The sequence below is a fragment of the Apostichopus japonicus genome, chromosome 1 (assembly GCF_037975245.1).
Source record: "Apostichopus japonicus isolate 1M-3 chromosome 1, ASM3797524v1, whole genome shotgun sequence".
In the NCBI taxonomy this organism is placed as follows: Eukaryota; Metazoa; Echinodermata; class Holothuroidea; order Aspidochirotida; family Stichopodidae; genus Apostichopus; species Apostichopus japonicus.
The window spans coordinates 4,041,512-4,061,233 of NC_092561.1; the positions used below are offsets into that span (position 1 = coordinate 4,041,512).

The 19,722-nt window shown below is 36.3% G+C and overlaps 2 protein-coding genes across 4 annotated transcripts in view; one reads left to right on the forward strand and one right to left on the reverse strand.

Moving 5' to 3' along the window:
- LOC139958944 (diacylglycerol lipase-alpha-like) overlaps positions 1-7,223 on the reverse strand; it is a 55,214-nt gene extending 47,991 nt beyond the window's left edge. For 2 of the 3 annotated variants that reach the window (XM_071956438.1, XM_071956515.1), the window contains exon 1: positions 6,880-7,223. In XM_071956438.1, the coding sequence (XP_071812539.1) occupies positions 6,880-6,974 (95 nt within the window). In that variant the 5' untranslated portion in view covers positions 6,975-7,223. The remainder of the gene's footprint in view (positions 1-6,879) is intronic. The other variant, XM_071956599.1, reaches the window with a different exon arrangement.
- Positions 7,224-9,842: 2,619 nt separating this feature from the next.
- LOC139959104 (uncharacterized) lies at positions 9,843-17,954 on the forward strand. The gene is made up of 3 exons (XM_071956720.1): positions 9,843-10,738; positions 11,526-13,686; positions 14,341-17,954. The coding sequence occupies exons 2-3, from the start codon at positions 11,539-11,541 to the stop codon at positions 14,359-14,361; spliced, it is 2,169 nt and encodes a 722-aa protein (XP_071812821.1). The 5' UTR covers positions 9,843-10,738; positions 11,526-11,538; the 3' UTR covers positions 14,362-17,954.
- The last annotated feature ends 1,768 nt before the right edge of the window (positions 17,955-19,722 follow it).

Sequence of the window (19,722 nt, forward strand, 5' to 3'; positions counted from 1 at the left end):
TTGTGGATGCCACTGATGGGATCTCAAGTTCATCAGATCATGTTGGTGGAATCTTTGACCTTTCACAAGATTCCTTAACTGACCAAAAATATCTTCTTTTGGAGCATAGATGCCAAAACACAAATATGGTGCACTTAAATACACAATTGGACATGCTGACCTAGACACTTACTGTTCAGTAAGAATCTAGACACACCTAGGGAATGATATTTGGGCCCCCATACACTGTATTGTATTCCAGTATTATTTTACAAAACAGACCTGTGATTGTGTGAGGGAAGTTAAAGCTGTTAAACTGCAAACATGAAGGATCTTTCAATAGAGACAATCTTCCATTGTCTGACCTAATCCATTCTCCATCAAAAGCAGTTTCAATGCTGATGGGGTTTTCAGGTTAGTTTGACGATTCTGGTTAAACAGAGGACACAATTCAGTGGCAAACAGTGCCTGGTAAGGCTGGTATACAGTAAGGATTTAAGATGACCAAGTGTTTGCAACCTGGGAAGATCTGTCACTGCAGCTGACTGCCTGTATAAATACAGTATATATATATATGCAAGTGATGTGCATATATGCTAGAAGTGGATCAGTCGTTCAGTAGTTTGGTTTTCGTGCCCAGGTTCTTTCCTGGGTGACTTTTTCTTAAAAAGTATATGCTTGTGATGTGCTTCTCAGCCGTTCGGCTAAAATCATGTGTAGTATCTGTTCCCTTTCGAGGGGAATGGTGATGCACACCCAACGACGATCACAAAGTCACAGTCCCGATGCAAGGGGAACGGGAATGAGAGCCGATCAGTCGTTCGGTAGTTTGGTTTTCGTGCCCAGGTTCTTACCTGGGCGACGTTTTCTTAAAAAGTAATGATGTGCATATATATGCTAGTGATGTGCTTTAACATACATGGGTATAGTATACAATATCTATATCTGGTATTTAAGTACACATCTCACTACTCTTATTTAACAAGAAAAAGTGGTTTGAAGGTTCTACAAGTAAAACAAATTATTGTATTTTTTTTTTTTTTTTTTTAAATTTCATCCTAAAACTGCATGACTGAACAGTATGACATGTAATATGTAACTTAAGTACAGCATCTTACTGAACATAATCCAGATAATGAAATTCCACAGCCTCCAGTTTATACTTTATTGTATAGCATTGTACCCTGGCCTAACTGCTGGAGGAGATCTAAAGGATAATATAATTTAGAATCAGTGGCTTCACTATAATATACGGTATGCCCTTCAGTCCAAAATTTGATCAATTTATAACCACATGGATTTAAATTATTTGATCCTTTTGGAAGCCCTTTACCTTGAAGATATAGAATAAATTACTGCTTTACCTTGAAGACTACAGTATGTCACCATAGTACAATTAGTATATTAGAGCTACTGTACACTCCCTGTTACAAAGCTGTTGTACAGTACTTACTGTACTTAGTTGACAGACTGTTAATTCTGTAGCTAAATTTGCTTTGCCTATATGAATTGCAATTTGTCACTGGATTTATTAGGTTTCAACTCTCTGATTATAAACTTTAATAATTAATTTTCATGCACACAATTCCCAGTCTAAAGAAGATTTTGGACATGATTACAACAATATTAGACTTTGCATGTTATATATAATAACTTTATATTGTGTTAATTAGTAGTAGTGTACCAAAGGTCAAATGATCCAAGACATGATTAATCAAAAAAAAAATTATGACTGCTATATTTCACCTACAGTTACACCACTTCATAGTTTAATTTTAAGAACCATTATTCTTTCCTCTATTATATTCGGGCATAATACTGTACGGTTTGTACCACAAAACTATGGCAAGATGTAGCTCAAACTTTAGCTTTATACAGGGGCGTATCCAGGGGGGCGCAACAGGCGCGAGCCCCCCTATTGGCTGTCACCCAAAAAAAAAAAGTTTAGCCCAAAAAAAAAAAAAAATTGATGACGACCTTTATGTGAGATGTCGGTGAAAGGCTTTGATGGTGAAACTTGGCAATCACCAGATTTCCCAGTCGGTCACAAGTTTTACAAACACTAAGTGACATGCCAGCCATACTAAATTGTGCATTTTGTGTCCATTTTTACTGGAAATGTTGCTTATTAATTAAGGTCGAAAAATGGATCACATATGGCACCATTTTGCATTTCAGCCCTTCTTCGAAAGCAAAAATTGTCCACCCCTCCCCTTAGACCCATCCCCCAGGACGGCGATCATTCATGCCTGACGTCCCCACTAGTGGAAAATCCTGGATACGCCCCTGTTTATATATGTTACCTTAAAACAAGGGCCTAAAGTATTGTATATGTACAGTAAATGCAGAAAATATTTCCATATATATACTGTACACAGCACTTTCACAGTCGTTGAGAACAACACTCTCACAAATAAAGGAATCACTATGTATTATACTTGTATACTTAGCAGTTTACATGTAAAATGCATGAATGATCCCTTTGAAGATGTTCAGTCATTTTAACCGATAAAAGGAATCAAGTTAATTTGCCGTATAGTTGGGCAAAGTCACTGGACATATGTTAACCAGTGTAATTAATACTGTACATCATGTATGTCTTAAAGGCCAGAATATTTAATTTAGTTTTAATCACAGAGCTACAATTCTGATTAAGGCATGCCTGAAATCTTGTAACTTTGCAAGAAGCTCAGGTGGTGTACAGTGACCATTAAGATATGCAGTAATGTACAGATGTACAGTAGCATATCAAGTACAATACAATACAGTTAGGAATTAATGGATTTAAATATACCACAAAGGCTAAGTGCTCTAGTACCCTCTGATCCAGTGCTGTAGTACAATTTAATAGACCTACAGCAAATTCACCTTGTATAGACTAAAGCTACAGTATACAAGCCCAACACCTATGAGAGTTGCACTGTAGAACGGCAAACTTTATCATATAAGACTCAGCATTGTTTAAGTTTTTGAAAAACGCAATAACAACTCTGTAGCTACCGTTGATATTTAAACCATTGAAACTAAAATAGCAAAGTACCAGTACAAACTTTAATACCACAAAATTGTAGAAAATGAAAAATATGAGAGTGCATGCAAGGATTGGATCCTGCAACTTTACATGATAAAAGTGGCTACAGTGTAAGTCAAATACTATACAACTGTAATAGTACCAGTATATATAAATTTGAATTTCTCAATGGCTTGCATGGTTTTAATTATTGAATTTTAAATGAACCAACCGTTTGACTTGAATCTATCCTGTAGCATGAAATGTGCTCTTGGTTCACTTTGAGAATATTTCAAGTTTTGTATAATTATGCAAATAAATGCTAACGGCAGTATAAAACAACCAATGAGCAGTTAAAAGAGACAATGTTGGTTAAACCTTCAAATTTATACAGATCCATCATAGCAAACAACACAAAAATATGAATATTAAGACAGGTCTGTATATAACTTATTAAATTTGCAAACTGTGGTCTCAAGAAGATAAAATTATGCAAATTAAATACTGAATATTCATAAAATGAGATGTGACGATTGTTAGACACATGTAAAAGCATGTACTAGTACTGCAGTACATTGGAAACAATTCTTGTGCATAGTTTATACTGGTACTTACTGTACATATTGTAGCACAATTACATTGCTTACTGTTTTGGTATTGTCCAGGAACCTGGAAGAAAAAGTCTGTATTTAAATGAGAATACCTTACATCTAAAAAAACATTAAACCCTCCAATCAAACTATTTTGACAAGACAATAGTGTGGTACTACTATACATACTGTACTGTACATACCGTACAATATATACATTATGATTTAGAATTGATAAAAGGTGATAGAGACTACTTGTCTACTGTAGCTTAACATCCATGATTCATAATAAAAACATGTTCATAAATTACATTCCTTCCAAGTTCCAATCCTACTGTACCATATAGTATTTTTTTTAATACTTCCTCCAGAATCTCACATTTGTCTACAGACCTGTATGAAAGTAGGAAGTTCAGTTTCTTTAGTATATATAATGAAGGAGTCAAAAGTCAACCAGTGAATGAATTATCCAAACTTCAACATTTACTGTCCCCTGAACTTGAAGAAAGGAACATTATAGTAAATGGTGTCAGGTCACAGTACAGTGTGTTATCAAGCAAGCAAACAGTACAGCACTTGCTACAACTGTGAAATGGTTTTACTTGTACAGTTCTTCAACACATGTACTCATGATGTATTACATACATGACTTGTACACAAAACATTCATTCAAGCATCAACCTGTACAGAAAGCCATATTTGCACTACAAACTGTGCAATTACTGAAACGTGGAACAAATAAACTTAACAAATATCATTCATTTCCATGAACTAGATTTTTACATTATTATGAATTTTCTAGAACAGTAATATTTCTGACTAACTAAATTTGTTGTCCAAGATTTAGCTATGTACTGTACCGCATAATAAATAACATGAATGAATTGATCCAATGTAAGTGCTTCATGTGTAGCTGTTAAAACCCCCAACTTAATGGGTGTAATTATATGATAAACATTATTAATGAAGACTGTCTTGATGCTTCACATTTAGTACAATTAACATGTGTCATGCAAGAACAGTCACATTGTCCCAAGACTGTCACAGTGTCCTTTGTCGTAGTTACGTAGTACTAAACAGGAACAGCTGTTTTTATCATTTTCTTCAGTCACAAAGTAAAACCACAAATATAGACTTTGCTTGAATACAACCTCCCACTACACACCGTGGGAGTAGGTCTTAAAGTCTGCATGAATCTGGCTAGCTTTGTATAAAATTTATCTTTCAAGGTCAGTAAATACATATACATCAAATTCATATATAAACATTTTTGTCTTAGCTTTAATAATTTAATATTCTCCCAAGGTTATTTTGCACTATTCTTTTTTACCTTTCATTGCTTACCCCCCTCCCTCCCCCTCGCCCCCTTGTTTTCCATAGCTGTTCAGTTTCTCTTATTCTTGGTTTTTTTTTTTAGTATTTTGTTTCATTCTGGAGTTGCAAACTAGCTAAACTATTACATGATTGGTTATAGATTTAGGACAACAAAATTGTTCACAAAATTGTACTGCAAGTATGCAAAAATACTTCAATGAAACTGTTTACATGTACAGTATAGTCTAGGGATCGAGGTTGTTGTAAATGCTGACTACGTCTGTTTACTGTAATACTTCAACGAACTTGTATACATGTCCTTTCTAAAACCACAAACCACTCTGAATGGTAGACTCCTTACCCAAAATAATAAGTTTACAAAATGCTGGTTGTATGAGTCATGAATACAGTATGTATACAGTATGTGTGAATGGTTGACAATGTACTGTTTGTCATTTTGCACTTTGCTAATACCAGGGAGCTGTTAGCTAACTGTGTTGTACACAAACAATATGCAGGTAGTATAGAGGTACACAGTATGCTGGGCCATTATTTCCTTGTAAGTTTAAAAAACTCACAAAATTTTAGCCAATGGAAGAGAATGAACTGTACACAAACTAGGCCTACACGAAACACCCTTAAAACCCATACTGGTAGTGCCATTGACAATTTGACATGCTAACAATTTTCTGTCAAAACAATTTTAAAGGTTACTTCAATAGCACATGACAACTTGAACCACCTACATCCATTTTAAGGCTGTATGCTGGGGCACTTGTTTTACGCATTTACTACTGAATACTAACATTTAATTACATATCTGTGGCCAAATAACATTTCAGTAGCTGCACAAGCTGTTCGAATGACATATTACATTTAAGTCATTAATTACTCTACTTCACTGACTATAGAAGTTTGGGGAAAATTGTACGTTCATTATTTTTTGATAGGCCTTTTCTAAACGTTAGGCTATTACATAGTGAGGTCAAGACGTTTCCACACGCCATGTATCTGATAAATGTGTTGATGCAATTGTTTTGTTGGGACACCAATGTTTCCATTTGAAGTTTTCATTTGCTTTATCTCTGGGAATGGGACAAAATATTGGCAGCAAATTTCATTACCCATGATTGTGTGATCATTGAGGCCTCCTTTATTGTAGTATACAGTAATTCCCTGTGTTCCATAAATTCATGTACAATGTTATATTTAGCAGAATTATACTGTAGTAAACTTCAACACATGTGCAAAGTTAGGTAAAGTTTTATTTGCTTCGTGCAGTTCAACTCTATTTTTACTCTATATTCGATGGAATTTGGTCAAATTATCGATGAAATCACATTGCTTAAGGACAGACCTGCTTAAGGATAGAACTAATCAGCTGCGCAGCAAGATCACCATCGCCAGTATCCTTTAAAAGATATTGCCCTTACTATCATGATTTTACCGTGGACCTTTCATACTATACTATTTTATTTACAGCTCAACTGTAGATTACGCAGCAGTCACTTAGTTCCCACTCAGTCTCTAATGCCAGCTTCATAGTTGCATAACAATTTAAAGAGAGACCAGGGTAAAGGCCCATTGATTTCACCGCGACTGCCAATCCGCCAAGCCATGACATTTGCATTACTCTGGACTTAGCCTAGTTTATTTTTCAAAGAGAGCCACCCCAAAAAGTTGCATCGTTCTCATAACCCATATCTGTTAGTCTGAATGCAAGGTGACCACTATACCAGTATTTTTTATAAGTGTGTCTACCGAGTTGCGGTGTATTGTGCAAGAACTCCCTTTTTACTAGCCTAGTTAGGCCTACTGTAGTACCAAACAAGATTGTAGTAGGCTTGAGTTAGAAATCGGTTGGTTCGTGTTTCTTATGGATGCATAATGAGACTTTAAAAACACTGGTGCGCCTTCCCGCAGTCGCACAACATGGTCTCAGTCGATTTTGCTGAAATATGTAACATTGATTTGGACCACACTTACCACACACAGTGTAATACGAACATAACAACCCCTGGTATCACCAAATCGTCGCTCCCTACACTCCAACGTCTGCCAAATGCAATAAATCCCGGCATTTTGCTTATGATGAGCAAATTCGTCGGATATTTTTCAGCAGTGCCTTCTCAAAACTTTTGAGGTTGAAGTTACACTTCAAACCATGACGAATATTCCATATAATTATCCAAAAGTCGGTGAATTTTCCACATTAAATCAAACTTTCGCGGGGTAACCTATTCCTCAGCTCTGTGACTAGACTGTGAACTAGGACTAAAAAAATGTGTTTGTTTCTATACGGTGCGTATAGTACGAGATCGAGTATGTACTCAATTTGTAAACACACAGGTTGAGCAGACGATCGTGTGTTTTTCGTGTACTGCGGTCGCACAAATTGTAGTACGGTGGCCGAGGAATTCGCGTAAAGAAACTCAGAGTGAAGAAATTCGGACGATATGTTAACAAAAATCGGATACTTAAGACTTGCTTTTGGGCGTAGTTGCAATTGAATGGACTTACTTTCATCGGTACTACATTGATCACAATTTTCCACCTATAAATTTAAATAAAGCTAATACATGTTGCTTTAACTAGTAATTTGATTTGGGTTATAACCTTATAAGGATGGTTAATGTTCGACTTGACGGAAAGTTTCAGATTTTTGACGGTAACCAGATTAATAAAAGGGTCTTTATAACTGTCAAGAAAGGCATTACTTTTTGCGAAAGTTGGTTATTTGATTTGCTTTAGAAATTTTACGTTGATGATGGTTAATGTACAAACGGGAAGTTTCAAATCTCGACGGTTTACAATATAAAATAGCAGTCACGTCGCGACGTCTCTTCTATACTACCGTATATTTAGGCACGCATAAAGTTTTCAATGCAATGCCATGGTCAATGCAGTTGGTTCATTCTTTTGACTAATCTAGTTGGAAGTCTGACCTCAACACCGTTATTAGCAAATTTTCGAGCGCAGCTACTTGACCCGGAAGTACATGTTTCGCACAAACCCGGTTCTACGGACTTCGGTTCGCCTCTCTACCAAGATCAGTCAGGGGAAATTTGGATTCCCCCTCGCCCCAGCCTTTGAAAACCTGTCCATGCCACGGTCCGTAAAATAGTTGACCACACGTATACAGCTACTTTACTAGGACAACTTAGTATATATAAGTGTGACATCATTTCTGTTTTGTTTTGTCTCTCTAAACAAAGACGCGCCATATTCAATGATAGTCATTTTTATTAAATTCTTCTGTCTGGTGTTTCATTGTATTTTTTTATTGTTTTTACTGATTGGTTTGTTTTTTGTTCTTTTCTGATGGTTATCTCATTGTTAAAATAAAAACCCACCACTTTACTCATTTTATTATCATTTTCCATAAGTTCTACTTTGGTTTGAGGGGTAGCCATAATTATATAGCATTAAGATTTCATTAAGCCTCGTAAAAGCTTGTGCCCGTAGAAATGATAATTTCAAACAACTGACAATACATCCATAGGCCTACTTAAACATATGCATTAATTCATGCAACTATTTCTTCTAATTCAATAAATGTTTTAATTGTATTGTCACTACTGGTATATCATGGCAAAATATACTTCGTATTGTTGTATAGAACAATAAAAGGATTCTAACTGTTTGAATCTGGAGTTTTCATATTTTTTCTTTAAAAAAAAACCCAACAACTATCGAAAATGAGTTTTGGGCTGATGCAGTTTCTTTTTGAACGAGAATATTTCAACCCTCAATAACAACTTTTTTTAGCAAACTTAGTCGCCCTAAAAATTAATAGAGGGCGCTCAGTCTATTTGTATAAAGCATCGTCTCTGAGAAGACACAATTTGACGTCAGAGTGATAAATCCCTTGCATAGGTCTACGCAAAATGAATGACCATTTCCAGAAGGCACGTCCCTAGCTGTGTAGTTTACTGCATGAATACACCGTTCAATCAAACAGTTCTCGTGGGGTTCTGTAAAGTTGAACAGAACAGTTAAGTCTAACCAGGGAAATACTAGAGTTCCAGGCCCATTTCCCTGCAGATCTTACCTTGAATTCCCAAATCTATAGCTACAATTGTCTGCCATCAAAATGATGGATATCGGATGGAAATAGTGGCGCGACGCGTCCCATGGCAAAAGGACTCCATGATGACATTCGTTCTAATCCGCATCAAGTGAGATGTTTCTTTGCACGATCATGAAAGGTTAACATAAGATATAACTACTTTTGGAAAAATGTGATCTTCGATAAATAATGATACGGAGCGGTGAATATGCATGGTAGCGTGTGGATCGAGTCGACTCGAGATACTCTTATATTGTCTCCACTGGGACATTACCTATAGATTATTTTAACTGCTTATATTTTCCAGTTGCCCCTATACTATGGTGGTTATATCCATTGTAAAGCGTATCAGGGGTAAATTGAACATGGGAAGAGCTATGTAAGAGGAAATACAATAGTTCAATCTACAGGAATGATGAAATATTCATGGTCTATATATGTATATTATATCATGGTTATTTCGAGGACATACCGTCATCACTTATGTCAGTTTGAAAGAGGGCCATACAGGGTAAGGGTATAGAATGAATTTATCCAGCCCGGTTTATCGTAAACTCGGTTAAAGGGTTCAGGGTTTCGTTTTGAGTGTGCTCGAGTCTTCTCTCAACACTCTGAGAGCCCACTGTAGCATATATACTTCCTTATTGAAGTCCACTCGAGGATGGTGTATGGTAACGAGTAACATTATCTCTAGTGATTGAACAAGTAATTTAAAATGTCCCTCATGATTTATTGGAACTTTATGTAGTATAACTCTTGTCAGCAAAAACATGAGACTTGTATAAGGGCTTGATTTTTCGTATCCTTCCAAGGAGTTTGCTAGTTTGAGTTGTTCCTGGGGTGGCAGGGGGGGGGGAGAGGGATGTATGCTAGGAATGTATGTCGACGAATAAAAGACACCTTCGTCGAAATACATTGTTTTCCAAACAAGTTATAACTTGTTTGGCTGTGCTGGCTATTTGGGGCTTTGCAAAACCCCAGACATAAACGATTATGGATCATGTTTGGTTTCCCGAAAGGGGAAACTATAGAGTCTCTCTTACCGACTTTGCAAAACCGAGGATTTCAAAGTCGGCAATGACTATCACGCGCGTCGCAAAGTCGGTAACTGCTATTACGACTAGATTCTTCTAACACGGCAGCATACATATACGTTGTACTCGAAGCCGAAGCCAAACTTTGAATTAATCAGGTCGCACATCCGGAGTCTATTCATGCTAAGTTCTTCAATACCGCTGTTCAAGACAACACCCAGTTGTTTAGTTGAATGCAGAAGTTAGAAGAATACAGAAATCAGCGCAAGAATTTTCGAATTACTCTCTTATCATTGACCTTACAATGGCAGCGATTGGTGATGAAGAGGTCTCCTACTGTATAATGTCCGTTTTGGCTTTCCATACACGAGGGCTTCTTCGAATATCGGAGTTTTATCTGTCAGAAGCTAGATAACAGACCAATCATACGTTCACTGCTAGAAGACCAGTAACCACCAAAAAAAGACTCAAAACCAATATTTATTTAAATATAAAGTGCTTTGAACTTTTTGGCATTGAGGGCACTGAAGGCTATATGTTGACTTCTGCGTCAGTATTGTAAATAAAGAGTCGAGAATAACAGGCCATAAATATAGATTAAATACGGGGCAAGTTTCGAACTCACGTAGACGGAATTTTGTCAGGCAAAAAGCGGTCATGATACGAACCTTAATGTTAATCTCTTGAAATAAAACTCTTTGGAATTCAATGGTAGAGAACATTGAGAGAATCCCTTTTCCTGGTAAGTAGAAACATGTTTATTATTGGTGCATAAAGCCTCTCTAGGATATATATCAGTAGATTTAACATAATGTTATCTCCTACATTATACCCAACGATTCATTCACACGTTCGCTTTACCCCATCACACAAACCAATAGAAAGCAGACAAATTTGACAAGAGTATACCGTAATGCATCTCTCAGTGAATATGTTTGGACGTTTCCTTAGACAGGGCAAGCGGCGTAACGCCAGGGGTTGAAGGATGCAGAAGGCCCTGGTCGAGGAACTTACAAATTATTAGGGGCCCGGGCCCGGTTTTGATAAACATTATCTATATTAACACAATACATATGCAATGTATATTAATCATCATTGTATTGATGTAAGCTGTTCTTTAAGTTAGCAAGTGACCATTTTGTCATGAGAAATTGCACAAATAGAGTCAAAATCGGACACAGTAAGCGGAGGCAAGGTGCAACTCAAGATAAAGCAACCTCTTTGAAAAAAGTCAATAATAATATATGTAATGGCATACAATCTGAGTTGAACAGCATTGGAGGATCCACGGAGGGAACCGGGCAGGCTTCGGGCATTAGCTCAGCGTAGTATTAGTTAAGATGGCTTAAGTTCCATTAGTGTTTGCAACATTCATTTTGATGAAATTGTAAATGGCACTTAAAAAAAAACACTATGGCTCGTTAGACGCGTTCGCAAACTGACTAGGATATTATATATAGATTCTTACATTTACGCCAATAAATATATTAAATTAAAATAAAAAAAATGTATGTCTCACTTTCCTCCAGGTTTCCTGTCAAGATGGCTTTTCTTATTCCTATAAATGACATGGATGAAAGCTTATTTAAATGTGCAATTTGTCTAAATCAATTGAGAGAACCGAAACTTCTTCCTTGCCTGCATCGATGTTGTACGGATTGCTCACAATCAAAACTTGGAGGACCAAATGAATCATTTCAATGTCCAAAATGTAACCAAAAATTTAACATACCATCTGATGGATTAAAAGGACTGAAGACAGACTCCCATATGAAATCTCTATTATATTTCATTGACCTTAAAAGTAAATTTGAAAGCGAAGAGGAAATAGAATGCGCAGGTTGCTCCAAGAAAATGAAACGTATGGCTTATTGCTTCAAATGCAGCGACTATTTGTGCGAAGATTGCGGTCAATTCCATCGCAAAAGTAGGATCCTGGAAGAGCATTGGGAGTTCGTCGTAAATCTTAAAGATGTTGGATTAAGTGAGATGATGGAGAAAGGTATGGCTTGTATTTCGAAGGCGCCAAAGTGTCCGATTCATAATGACAAAGTGTCGGATGCATGCTGTGTCACTTGCAAAAACATCCCTCTTTGCATCGCGTGCGTTACAACTGGCAAACACAGCGGCCATAACATATATAACGTTAGCGACTTTGCACAAATGGAGAGAACAAAATTTAAAGAAGAAGTAAAGAACCTAGAAGAAGTTCGAAATAAGGTTTGTAGCTTATCTTTGAAAATAAAGACTGTTGGAAAACAACTTACCTCGAATGCTTCAGCGAGGAGAAGCATTCTTCAAACACAATACGACGAGGAAGATGGAAAATGGACGAAACTACTGAAAGACCATGAAGACGCTATTAAAATCCGAGAGAAGGGAGACGTAGCTCGATTAGAAAAGCAATTGGTAAAGGAAATGGAAGCACTTAAAGTAAAATATAACAAGCTTATACAAGAACGCAAAGCAATAACTAAGGAAGAACTACAAGTTAAAAATTCGAAAGGAATGGAAATATCAAAAGAGCTCGATATTTTGAGGAATGAATTGCATTATCTACAACAATCCATAGACCAACAGACAGAACAGAATGCTGAAGAACTGAAAGAGATTTCGGACTTGACTGAACAAAGCGTGATAATGTGTGATAACCTAAGATCAACGGCATCTGTTATATTGGCGACACATGACAAATGGTCGGACGCCAGCTGTATGCCATACTTGAGAAAAGCTTACAAATCTCTCATTGATGGTGCTAGGATGGAATTTCCAGAGTTGGAATCCCTTTCCTTGATTGAAAAGAGAGATCTTCCACCACTTAACAGTGACAAAGTGAGAATTCCGGAGGAGGAAGACTTGGTGGTTAATATTGAAGGAAGCAAAAATGCGGCTTGGTGGATCACCGGACTAGCAAGTGGTAGAGACGGGCGGATCTTCATCACTAGTGAATCTGCTGATAGGCATGCTGCGACAATCATCTACAGATTCCACAACGGCGAACTGCAACATTATCCGCCAAAAGAGGTTCTTCGTTTGAGTCTTCATAAAGCAAATACTGCCTTTTCACATTCATCGGTCATTTTCCCATTTGGAGAAAAGGAAATCCGTATTTATGATGATGATAACCGTTCTTACACAAGAAAGAAAATAGAAAGTATAGTGGAGGAATGGCTACCTGATCTATCTGTAATGGGCGCAGTTCTCGACTATGCTAACAATCAGATCTTGGTGTATACTAACAGCAGGGATACATTTGTTCTCGATAATAAACTGACCTTCCTTTACAAGTTTACATTACCAGAAGTGATCAGTTGGCCCAGAAATATTGCAATTCGCAATAACAAGCTACTTGTTTGTGATTTTGCTAAAAGACGTGCGCATATTGTGACTCTATATGGGATGGATGCTTCTTTACAAATTGAGATCACGAAACCGGATTTTGAAGAGGGCGACTGGGGACCTCTTAGTGTTTGCATGGATAAGAAAGGTTTCATCTACATGCTTTGGGAGGCAACCATCAGATATCAATCTCGATGTAACCTGGTGCAGTTTAGTCAAGATGGTCGAACCTTGCTGAAGAATAAACCAGTGGAATCTGATGCACAATTTGTTGCAATGTTGGATACAGACGAGGGCGAGAAACTTGTGGTGGCCACTTGGACTTCAAAGAGGCTATACGTCTACGGATTGGTAAATACACAGTCAATATTGCTACCATTTATGTAAATAAGTGTTTCGACGGAACGTCCATGGAATTTACGTGTTTGCAAGTTACGGTTCAGTCGTTATAAGAAATAGTTAACAGTGAATAGTAAATAATAATTAGAAGAAACAAAAAAGTATCTCTATGGAATTAGATATACTTTCATATTTCATCTCAGTTACATATGAGTTCGTACTTGGGGGTAAAATGTAAATCATCCGATCATGTCAATATTTGCAGTAGGTATTGATTTAAACTATAGTATGTGAACGTAATCGTTGTTAAAATTAAAGAAAAAAATATACAAAAAAAAGAAGAAAAACTTCCGGCAAATATCGGAGGCCACATTTTGAGATCTGTGAATTTCTTGACACATACAAGAGATGAACCAAGTACTTTAGGATACATGGTTCGTTTGTATTGGTGTAAGTTATTGTGCAGGATGAATGTTGTTATTCAAACTTTCTGACCAGTTCGACGTTCACATGTGACCCGTAGTTGATTATGTCTCGTAGGAATGGTTTTAAGTGTAAATTGTATTTATTTACAATGTATCTTACAAATGTACAGGGTAATGTGGAAGATATAGCTTACAAATGTGATTACATGATTGAAAAATGCTGCTTCCATTCTCATTGCAGAACGTAGTAGACGGAAACTGATAACGGTCGCAATGGTATCCATTGGTGGTAAGTTACCGGCTCAAGAACCATGCAGTCAGAGAGATCGAACGGACGAGAAAATTAACTCGTAAAGGTACAGGAAGAGATTGTGAAACGAAGCGAATTTGATGTTGTATGTCAAAATATACATGGGACTTCATCTACATCAGCTTTTGGTTCTCCTATATGATTGGAATACATGTAGTATAACTTTGACAAATTCAATGAAATGTTGAATAGTTTGTTGTTGAATATTGGTCGAGTAACTTCACATTTAATTGGCAGTTACAAATTACCTGTCAGTGACAAACAAAGACAAATGTGTTGCACATTTGTGACGTCACAAGTATTGCGTCATCTAGTTTCCAAATGAGTAACATAGCATGATCGCTGACTAGTGTCATTTTGAGCCCTGTGGAATTTGATGAGCCATTGTGTACTTGAGGAGCCATTGTTAATATAATGGTAGATTGTATGGGATAATCTCTCCTGGTTTATAAGCAGGCAAAGCTTCGTAGCAGATTATTTAAGTACTCTGTGGAGCTGCCTCCGTATATCCTTACCCACTAGCAAACTTACCCTGGGGTTGTGATGCAATACGTGGAACATGTCGGTATATTCAAAGGTTAAGATCCGTGTGTGATCTCCTATATCAATAGCAATACTTATATCTGTATTAGGGGTTTCGTGGTAATTCAGACTTTTCTTTATGTAAATGCCTTTAATTACGAAATACGAAATAACAATATTTTTTATAGCAGTAAAATTTTAAGCTTATGTCAGAGGCTCATATATATTGTGCCTGTAGTGAAGGAAGAACTAATTTTACATTCGACAGTTCACATTATATAGTTTTACAATCTACATTCTACTCTGGCTATGTAAACACGTATTTCTGTAGCATCTAGATTTGTCGCCGACTTAACCGCAAGGTTGTATATATATCAAATTTTAATCTTCAACAGCTATGCGACTTTATAATATACGCAATTGCTCGCATTCGTACTAGCTAAGCCGTTCTCGCGGATAAGTTTCGGTGTCCGTGTTTGCCTTCTTCGGGATCCCAAGTACAAGATCTTGTACCAAGTTTCCATCGTTCTGGCTTGACGCTAATCACAGGCAGAAAATTGTTACAGTATATTTGCAAAGCGAGAAGCTAAAAATGGTATAACTGACGGATCATCATATCAATTTCTCGCAATTGTATATTTTTACATCAGACTTCGAAGAATAATCCAGAAAGCATATGGAATTTTTCAAAACGTTAAATGTTTTAGACTTAACAACGTTAAAAGGTACCAGACCCACTTGTAAGCCACTCACCATATTTCTATATTTCAAACATCCTCAAGCTGTTTAAGACACGTTCTTATTTTGAAGGACGTTATTTGTAAACATGAACATAGTTTATACAAGTACTTTATGTTTTATTTGTGGTGACTATCTAGTGCAAAGTTGAGATTTATAAGCAAGCATTAATACTCTGTATCTACATACATTTTTATTGCCAAATTTTCAAGTACAGGCACTCAAAAGGCGGTAAGTTACTGTAAAATCAGTGGACTACGTGCCGGGACCTGGTTACCTGGTACCTTTAACAAAAAAACCAAAATTGTGGTAAATATGTTTTGATGATAACAAGTTGACATCTGAGTATCCATAAAGTAGAAGTCACACAATGTATATAGGACTAGTATCCTTCCAATTCTGACCAAACTATCAAAACAAAGATACTTTTCCTATAGACTGGTTCGATGTCAGTCAAACGGCAATTCAGCATCAGATTTTGATTCGCATTTCGCTTTCCGTCACTTATTTTTCACGGAGAGAATACAGAGGTAAGTTTACCCACTCGATACTCATAGCAAGTACAGTAACTACTGTTCATGTTCCACAACCATTCACCAGTAACTACTGCGCTGTGTTCGTAACACGGTAACATGAGTTACAGGTGGCACAGTAATTACTGCAAAGCTGTTACACGTTCCCATGTAAGACAAAGAACTGCGCGACTGGACAAGGAGTCTATGAGCATTTGACGTGGTAAATTATTACTATATTAAGGCCTTCTTTACACGTGGGGCTACCCATAAGGCTCATCTAGGTTCCCCCTCCCCCACCTTAGGTCCCATTTTGTGTATCTGTTTTGTATCTATTTGAGACTTGCACACAATCACCTGTCCGTGAAGAATGTTTCAATCAAATGGATTTACTAATACGATTAGAAAAAAGTTAGGCTACCATCTGAATCTCGCATGCAGTATAAAACTAGGATGTGGTCTTCGTTACCCAGACGCCCCGCATTTTCACCTTTCGGACTTGTAGTTCAACGTGTAACAGCTTTGCAGTAATTTCTGTGCCACCTGTTCCACATGTTACCGTGTTGCGATCACAGCGCAGTAGTTACTGATGTACGGTTGTGGAACATGAACAGTAGTTACTGTACTAGCTATTGGTATCGGGTGGTTTACCTCATTGTCCATTCACTTTTAATGACATACGTGACATACGGGTGTGACTAATTGGTATTTATTTATTTATTTATTTATTTATTATTATTATTTTTTTTGGCACTAATGATTCTATAAAATATTAATGAAACTTTCAAGGAATGATCTTTACTAGCAGATTTTAATAGGTTCAGTCTCTTCTCCAAATATCATGCAGTGACCTGAATGAAAACCGATATTTTCATCTTTAATTCCTGTACATTTTCAGATCGATCAATCTTTTTTATGTTAAACGCTTTCGATTTATTCGATTTATTTTAAACCAGTATAAATATAAAATATTTATAAATAGGCATTCATCAAAAAACAGTTCTTATTAAGATTAAACAAATGATATGGTAAATGGTAAGTGAAAGAAATAAGATTGTTAAATGGTTTAAACATAAAATGATGAAACAGTCATTACTGAAACTATAATAAAGGTTCTAAACTATCAAATTGTATAAACATTGCTGCACGGTATATGAACGAATTTCTATACAGTTGAATTCTATATTTGGGCAAGATATTTGGATTTCTGAGGGTTCTGGTTGACTTCACTAGATGACTCATGAGTGGGACATGCAGTGGGTGTTTTTCATCATTCCTGATTTTTTCTGTCATTCTGACGAAGTCTCTCCTAGCAGCTCCATTTACTTCCTCTCTTAATGATTGATAGTCGATATGCAGTATTTGTGATGCATACTTAAGGAATTTTATCAGTCTGGATTTATCTTTAGCGGAAATGAAGTGATACCAGACAGGTACAGCATATATAATGTGTGGCAAGATGAAAGAACGGAAAACACTCTCCTTTGCACCTTCATTGAAGAAAGATACTACGTAAGCCAAGCTGGACAACATGTAATACACCTTACTCAATGCCTTCGATATATGACAACTGAATGTCAGTTTATCATCTATGCATACCCCTAAGTAGTCACTCTTTGACGTTCGCTCTACCTTCGACGCATGTATTTCAACCCTTTGCATTTGCTTTGCATTTCAGATCGATCAATCTTTTTTATGTTAAACGCTTTGCAATTATTTTATGTAAGATACTGAAACCTTTCCCAACAATACAATACATATAGTGTAAGGAGACTTTAGTCTATTACCTCTTCTGTTATGTGTTATAATCTATCAGATCATCTCGTATTTTGAGTATATTTATTTTACTTTCGAATCTGTCAAGTTATAAACAAACGATCGAAATAGATCGATGACGTCACATTGCATTGAGCAATCTGGTAATTCAAGCTCAGAGTCAAAATAACACATTTTAAACGTTTTCTTGCAGACTTTCGGTCAAAATGTCGTTTGTTGTTCCTCTAAATGACATTGATAAAAGCTTATTCAAATGTTCAATTTGTCTTAATCAATTGAGAGAACCGGAACTTCTTCCTTGCCTTCATTGATGTTGCATGGATTGTTTAGGATCAAACCTATCAACCACTCCCAACGATTCCTTCCGGTGTCCAAAATGTTACCAATTTTGTAATAAAAAGCAACAAGCAAGTATACTTAAAAAAAAAAAAAAAAAAAAACAGAACTTAAAGAAACAATAAAGATGGGGGGGGAGGGGGGGTAAAAAGGGGGACAGGAATGAAGAGGAAGAACACAAAATTGGTGTTACAGTGAATTCACTCACACACAAACAAAAACAATTCTAAATGATATAAGTCATGCATGCATAACCTTGACAATGGGATAACTGATCTGCTGCTGTCGGAAGAAAATTAGTGAAAAATTATGACGTATATACATTACAACTAGCATTACGATTATCTTACAAGTTATATAATGAAATACATTACAAGTTATATTCCATTACAAGTTATATTACATTATCGCACAAGTTATATTACAAGTGACAATACAAGTTACATTACATCACATGACATTACATTATGGTATATTAAAGTACATTACCGTACAAGTAATGATTAAAGAAGAAATACACTTACAGTGAAAAGCTATGCATTACATTAAAATACAACTTACATGACGTTATATTACAACAAGTATTACATTATATTACAATTTACATTTCAAATTAGACCTTATCTTACAGTACATTTCAAGTTACATTATAATACAAATTGTACATTATCTAACAAGTTATATATTACATTATCTTACAAGTTATCTTACAAGTTACATTACATTATCTTACAAGTTATATTACAAGTTACATTACGTTATGGTATATAACATAGCATTAACGTACAAGAAACGAAGATCGTAGACATAAAGTTGAAAGACTTACAAATAAAATCCATCATATATTTTATACAAGTTACTACGGTATTACGTTACAATATACATTACAAGTTACTTTACAAGTGATATCACATATTTTATTACATTATATCTCAGTGCATCATACCGAACAAGACACGATGATGTACACATTACTCCTAATGTTTAGAAATGCTTACAAACAAAAGCCCATAAATAAGAGTGCATAATGTTACAGTGCACAGTACAGAAAATTACATTACATTGACATCGTATCACTTCACATCACATTACATATGCATTCAATAACGATGAAAGCCTTGATGTGTTTTTCAAAGCAATCACTTTCAGTGGTCTCATTCCTTTCATTAGGTATTTAGTATTAATTATTTTAACCGAGACATCCTGCCACGTCTGCTTTATTGGAATCACAAAAAACACGACATCTGACGTTCTGACAAGCAGATGCTACCAGTGGCGTAAGAAAAGGATACCGTGGAGGGGGGATGCTGGAACAGTATAGTGCAGAAAGTGCCTTATGTATGGTAAACCAAGACCTGGCGCATAGAAGTCCTTTCTCTGAAAACTCCCCCCCCCCCCAGGGCCCCCACCCCGTCTCGAGTAGCCGGAA

Excerpts from the sequence above, each read along its gene's own strand:
- LOC139959104 (XM_071956720.1), top strand. The coding sequence starts at position 11,539 with ATGGCTTTTCTTATTCCTATAAATGACATGGATGAAAGCTTATTTAAA. Across the intron at positions 13,687-14,340 it reads GGCTATACGTCTACGGATTG|AACGTAGTAGACGGAAACTG; the intron begins GTAAATACACAG and ends TTCTCATTGCAG.